The sequence below is a fragment of the Perissodus microlepis genome, chromosome 15 (assembly GCF_051167445.1).
Source record: "Perissodus microlepis isolate ML-2025 ecotype Zambia chromosome 15, ASM5116744v1, whole genome shotgun sequence".
In the NCBI taxonomy this organism is placed as follows: domain Eukaryota; kingdom Metazoa; phylum Chordata; class Actinopteri; order Cichliformes; family Cichlidae; genus Perissodus; species Perissodus microlepis.
The window spans coordinates 16,732,868-16,739,671 of NC_140475.1; the positions used below are offsets into that span (position 1 = coordinate 16,732,868).

Consider the following 6,804-nt stretch of genomic DNA (forward strand, 5'->3'; position numbering starts at 1 on the left):
TAAAATGTAACGTAACCCAACAACAGTATACTAATTATAAGCTCTTTTTTTAAAATTTACAGTGATTTTTTTTCTAAATTTATCCTCATTAAGGATGGAAATAATTTAAAAAGAAGTATATGTACTTCACAGTTAGTGGTGTAAGATTTCAGCTTCTGCAAGACTGCATTCTTGTATCACACTATTTGACACCAGGTGGCGCCACAGCACAAATTTGTGTTGTAATGTCCGGCAGTCGTCGCTAAAACTGCAGCTTTTCTTTTCCAAAATCAATCCCACAATCCTCACGCACCGGCGGTGTATTCATTTGAATGGTAAAACTGTGAAACGCTTGCGATCGTGCATAGAGGGAGTTGCTTTAGTGTTTAACCAGTTTTTCACGTTTTGGATTTTACACATCTGAGGAGCGATCATAACACCTCACAAAATGAATCGGTTGGTATTCAACTCCGGGGCGTACATGTCAAAAGTGACAACTTTATCTTTAACGAAGACATACGTTCACAAGGCTAACCAGCTAGCTAGCTCGCACTAGCGGCCCAGCTTGTTGCTTTCTACGTCTCCCGTGTTGTCTTGTGAGTTGAGCTAAATGCTAACAGTTAAAGCTAACCTAGACATTACAATGAGATTATGGACATTTATTTTAATGGGAGGCGTCACGAAATGCAACTTTACACCTCTTTGGTCATCGTTTATTTTGACACTTGCAAAGCAGCAAACTTACAGCCCTAACTTTTACAGCATATTATGTTTTTGCGACGTTCAGCCATACGAGCTAACGGGAGCTAACGCCTTTGCAACTAAAATTGAGCATTTTGGTTTAGTTTATCTTGTTTCACTGAGTTAATTTGAGTCAAACTGTTACATCTGGGAGCGTATGCTCTTGACATTTAGCTGGCCTATTCATAGTTGTGCCACAACATAGTCCTGGCTTTTGGCTCCTTAGCCTCGACTTATACCTCTTAATTATTTTCCAATTTGTTTCTCCAGCAGTGTTCCTTATTATGGCAGCTGGTAAGCATGTTTGGCAACGAGAAGTCCTGAAGGTCAACCACAAAAACTCCAATGGCTTTCTGCGACCCAGCGTGCCTAGTTCTGCTGAGAAGAATATGAAGCAGGTATAAGGATATAATGGGAAATACTATGACTAATTGTGTAAACAGCTGCCCATGTGTCTTTTAAATCCTGGTGACTGTGAAGTACACTTCAGTGGCATTGTAGCAGTAGTGGCCTCATCCCCTATCCTTTTGTTTTAGGTGGATATTATTAATAAGGAAGAATTAGATAAAGACAGGTGAGTCTCTGATCCACATCTGAGGGGGTTCATCAAATTATGATCACTCACTGCCTGTTTCCCACCGATCATCCTTGCATCCACACTAATATGTTTTTTGTTTTTAAGCTGTTTTAATATGAAAGTAAAATTTCCTTTTGTACTAAACCCTCTGTAAACACATTACCTTAACCACTCACCCACACTGGGTCTGTGTACTGGTGTAATTAAGAAGCAGTGGGTTAGTTGTTTTTTGAAAATATATTGAAGAAGGAAAAGCAAAAGCAAATAGTAAGACCAGAGATTTTTTTTTGTTTGCTTGGATCAGTGACAATAGGGAGCTGTCGCAAAGCAAATACAGCAACATATTAGAGGGCTACTGGGAGCCGTCACTGTATGACGCCATGGAAAAGATACACACGAAAAGCACTAAATCATAGAACGTATGTGAGAGTGGCTGTGATATTTTGGCTTCATAATTATGACTGATAAAGAAGCAAACATAGGTGTCTGGGAAATGATGTTGACTGGAGGGGCAGAAACAAAGTCTTGATGTTTAGGGGTTTTAAAATTAACAAATGTCAACACAAAAAACATGTTAGTGTGGATGTACAACCAGTCACTGAACCATTAAAGAACCTTTCCTTTACCATTAACCGTTATCATGGTGGCTTTAATTTGTATTTATGTTTTTTTTAACCTGTGACTGCTTTGCATCTGGCCAATATCAACTTCTCCATTTGGCAGATTTCAGGTGCATTACAGAGTACACAGTCCAGGAAAAGTGAAGCGGGCGACATCTTGCAAAAGAAAGAGTTGTGGATTGGCGGAGGTGGGCGTAAAGCTGCACCGCAAATCATCAGATGTAGGCCGTTTATGTGACCCCGGCATGGCCAACAAGGAAAATGAGCTGACCTGCTCCGATGATGTCCGGGGCTGTGGATTTCCGGTGAACTCTGCAGAGGCCTCCAAGATGGCGGGGGCCAGCTCCAAGTACAGTGATTTTGCTGAGGTGAGAAACAGAGCTCGAGCAACTGATTGTTTTTATTTCATATGAAATATGAAGGCTTGTTGATTGAAAACTGCAACACTGAAAACACTGAGTTCCATTTTTTTTCATTGTTTGTCTATACATAGCTATCAAAGGACCATGAAGCTATGACTCAGGTTCTTTTTGGAAGAAGTCTTCGACTTAAAGTAGCCCTAACACTATGGCGAAAAAGTGCAAGTGAATTAGTGGCCTACCTAATAAGGTAAAACACTTGTGGCTACTGTTGGTTGATGGTTGTTTATTCTGTAATTGCTCACAATTTGTCATCTTCACGTCACATGTTTGTGGTTTCCCAGAATTCAAGACACAGGTGTGCTGCTTGACTGCTTACCTGTCTTAACAAACAAGTAAGTAATGTTATTTTTTTTGTTTGTTTATTTACATTTTAGCTTTTGAGTGTTTCAGCTTTACCTCCAGTGACCGTGCTGCATATTCGTCCAGTCAGCTGTTAATATACCAAGAGATACAGTTTGTAAGACAATAATTTGTGAAGCAGGAAATAGTCATGTTTTGGTAACAATTCTGAAATTGCAGTATACAAGCATGCATAGTCGCACCATGATACCTATATGGAGCTGTTGAAGCATGGTGGCCTAGTGAAAACCAAACATCGTGCAGCTCTGACAGCTTGTTAGATTTTTCTGTTGTTCTGCGGTGGACATGTTGGCCATTTTTCTTATTTTTCTTCTTCATGCCTGATTGCTGACGATCACCTTATTTGAACTTGTGTTATCTCCTCTCTCATCAGCCTTCAAACAGAAGCACCATGTTTGTCACTTGGCTGCTGTGTTGACCTCATGCCCCAAGTCAAAATGATCCTTACCAGTAAATATGAAGAGTAAGTGGCAATTCATTCTAATAATATTTATCTTTTTTTTTTTCTTCTTGATCATTATATGAAGGTGTGCTGAGTTTAAAGCAGTTAGATTTGTCGTTTATAAACCTAAAGATGATTGTGTTCTCCTCCGGGAAGTTTAAGCTTGTCTGATAAATAGATAATGAACAGAGGAGAGATCAGCTAAAGCCTCTTGAAGGAGTCGAGAAATTCTTTTGACCTTTAAATCTCATATGTAATAACATTTTGGATTCAACTAACTGTTTTTTTTCTGACAGACAGATAACTGTGGGTTTACACTGGGTTCAATCCGTCATCAGGAAATGGTGGCCAGAACTTTCTAGAACTGAAAAAAGACTGCAGGACAGTTGTGCAGAAGACAGGTGAGCCCTGTATGCTTTAATAAACCTAATGCAACATCCAGAGTTTTAATGTGGATGTTTAAAATCTTATTATTTTTCTAGTTTTCACTGTCTGGTGAGTAATTCTAAATAAATCTTGGAAAGTTGGATCAATTTAAAGAAAAAAAGAATGCATGGGGATAAAACCAACAGATATTAAATTTTTAAGATGCATATTTGAAATCCAGTAAATGTTTTTAGCTATTCACTTTTGTGTTGGTCTTATGAATATAATCTGCTGAATTCAGGCATGCTAGTTGCCTGTGTTGTCACAGGAAACATCCTGTTGCTTGCTTTCATTTTCTAAACATTTGTCATCCAGGCAGGCACGCCCTTATGCTGGATCATAGGCAGTTTAAAAACAAGAAGATGATGGTATCTAGGGCTGTTTAATATAACGATATATATTGGATGATGATATTAAAAACATCTATCGTTTCATTTTACGCTATCGTTTGTTTTGTGGTGTCGCAAAATAAAGTGTTTATGGCAATATTTTTTCATCGTTTTGATGGTCACTGTAGTGGCTATATTAATTTCTTAAAGTTCTCTCTTTCTCTTATATTTAATATAACCACACTACGGACGGATGAGTGCCTGCTTTTATGCGTTGTCGTTAGCAACAACGATGGTAAAACCATCGTGTGTCCGCTTTTATTATTTTCCACATAAACCTTTCACAATAAAGCTCAAGATCCTGTTGAGACTTTTCAAAATAAACTGAATCACGTGAAAGAGTATGCAGAGTATTTATGGATGAGAAGCAAAAAAGAGCCGTCAGGTGCTAAAAAATAAACCTTAGACTCAAACGTTAGAACAGGGTTTTCCCCGCAGCACGCCATGTAATAAATTTTTACAAAGAAAACGGCGGCTGTTAAAACGTATGTCTAAAAATGTACATACATTGTTAAAACACTCAACTCCAGGTACACAAAGCCCAGCTTAAAACACTTCACGCAAGTCGAGCTGCCCGAGATCCACAGAATTTACAGAAAATGTTAAATTTTTGTGATTTATCTCATTATCGGGACGATAGATGACTTATATCGGGATATGAGATTTTGGTCATATCGCACAGCCCTAATGGTATCCTTAAACATTTCCACGAAGACTGTGCCAAGATTGCATCTCTTTTGCACTTTCCATGTATTGGATCAGTAATGAAATCAGATTAGATTAGATTAAACTTTGTCATTTTACAAGTTCAAGTTTAAGGCACCAAATGCAGTTAACCTCTAACCAGAAATCAGATATCATCAATATGCACAGGACATGAATGTAATACCAATATAGGTATAATGCAAATATACAGAATGTGAGAAAATAATAAATAAATAATCAAATAATTACAGTCATGTGATGAATGAATAATAACTATAGCTAATTAAGGTTATTTATCATTATCAGTCATCACCATCAGTAATGTTTGTGTGTTTATTGTAGGAACATGGAAGTCATGAAGCAGCGGCTAAAGGACTTGTGGAAGGAAGGAACCCGATTATGTTTGGTTCCAGGAACTACGGGAGAGCTGGCAAAGGTGAGAAACATTACAACTGTTCCATCCCTCATAAGGGATTTTTTTTTTCATCGTGATATAGGTCAGAGTGAAGACCGCTACTGTTTTGTATGGATCATTTATACTAAAGTACCACATTGATTTCTTGTAAAAAGTAAATAAAAAAATATATAATAGAGCTGCATTAACGTTTTTAGAAATGAGTGTTTTGTCACACTGATATTTCTGTTGCAGAACTGTTTTCAGGCTCCACAGGTGCTCCTGCTGTTATTTCACCTTCTGTTGATCTTGGGTGGATTCAGCCAACCACTCCCATCCTAAAAAGAAAAGACACAGATCCACTATAAGCTTTTGTTGTTGATCTTTTTCAGTCTTCACATCCTGTTTTATAGTGGGAGGAGAAGAAAATGAAACCACAAAAGATTTGTTTTATTAAATCTTTTAAAAGGAAATGCATTCACTAATTTTTACATGTTTGTAGCAGCTGAAATGTCAAATCAGCATCAAATTAGTTTAAAGTGTTGAGTGATCGAGTTTATCTGCATTTACTAGCTCGGACGACTTCTCATGTGCTATCTCTGCTTTGTGTTGCAGGGCATCGAGGCTTATCTGTTGCAGCTGCCCTGACAGTTGTCAATGTAGCACTCTTGGGATGTGACCACTACAGTCAATCATGGCTATGTTTCGAACTGATAATGGTGCAAGAGAAATAGACCAGTTGCTTTTGCTACTTCAAACTCAAACCTCTTAACTGGGACTGAACTTGACAATTCAAACACTTCCCTCACGTTTGAGCTGGAAACTCTGAAGGGAGGGCGAAGAGAGCCTTCCTGGACAGCAAATGACTGCTTCACATTGAAGTGGATTGTCTTTTTTGAGGGGCATGTTTAGTGGACCTCCATGAGACTGGGTGTAATTTCGCTCTATGAAGTGCCAAGGTCTTTGTCTCTCACTACACCACTCTCTTTCATGGAATGCAGATGCACTTGTGGATGTTGTTGATGTTTTGCATCTTGAGTTCTCCGGAAGAAGGAACTTGAATCTGCAACAGTCTTAAGTTATTAGAGCTCGTTTTTCTTGTTTTTTCGTTTTGCCTCTTCCTTTGACATTTGACTGTGTAATGTAAAATGTAAAAACAAGTGATTCTTTTAATCATCTTTTAAATAAATTAAAAATGCAATTTTATTGTTTGTTTTTTGTCTCCAGATTATCAAATGGTACTGGGATGATGTCCTGTTAAACTGCAGCAGAAATAAGACCACAGTTTTTTTGTTTGTTTGTTTGTTTTTTATCGTTTTAACTGGCTAAGCTCATTAAAATTTTGAAAATACCGTTTTGGAATAGTGAATGCCAAAGTAACAATAAAAGTAAAAAGATCTTGCTCACCAAGTTAAAGTGGCTAAACGAGTTTTTAAACATGCTCCTGCAGCGTTAATTTGACCTCGTGATTTTATTTCTTTTTTTTTAATCTTTATTAAACATTGATTAGTTTTCAAAGCTGCATTGCTAAACGGAAAAATGATTTATTTTATAATTTATTTTTGTCTTTTTCAAAATTAAAAAAATGTACTGACGTGGGAAACCTTCAAGGAAAATACTTATTCTGCCTCCTAATTCGATTTAAATTTTCAATGAGTTTCATTTTGAGTTTTAAGAATAAAAGGGAATCTTTGTGCAAAAACGAGCGAGTGGCGTTTCTGGTTTGTACAATAAAGTTTTTTTTGAAGT

General features: G+C 37.4%; 1 protein-coding gene across 3 annotated transcripts; it reads left to right on the plus strand.

Annotated features, from left to right (window-relative positions):
* The first annotated feature begins 265 nt into the window (after positions 1–265).
* Positions 266–6,256, plus strand: katnbl1 (katanin p80 subunit B-like 1). 3 transcript variants are annotated; one of them, XM_084952483.1, is made up of 10 exons: positions 268–435; positions 991–1,118; positions 1,257–1,294; positions 2,021–2,285; positions 2,411–2,526; positions 2,621–2,671; positions 3,073–3,162; positions 3,438–3,542; positions 5,004–5,097; positions 5,671–6,256. In XM_084952483.1, exons 2-10 carry the CDS (start codon positions 1,005–1,007, stop codon positions 5,701–5,703), a joined length of 906 nt encoding a protein of 301 aa, XP_084808609.1. In that variant the 5' UTR covers positions 268–435; positions 991–1,004; the 3' UTR covers positions 5,704–6,256. The 3 variants fall into 3 exon arrangements, with proteins under 3 accessions (XP_084808607.1, XP_084808608.1, XP_084808609.1); XM_084952481.1 differs by having other exon boundaries at positions 266–435; positions 5,004–6,256; XM_084952482.1 differs by having other exon boundaries at positions 266–435; positions 994–1,118; positions 5,004–6,256.
* Positions 6,257–6,804: the final 548 nt, after the last annotated feature.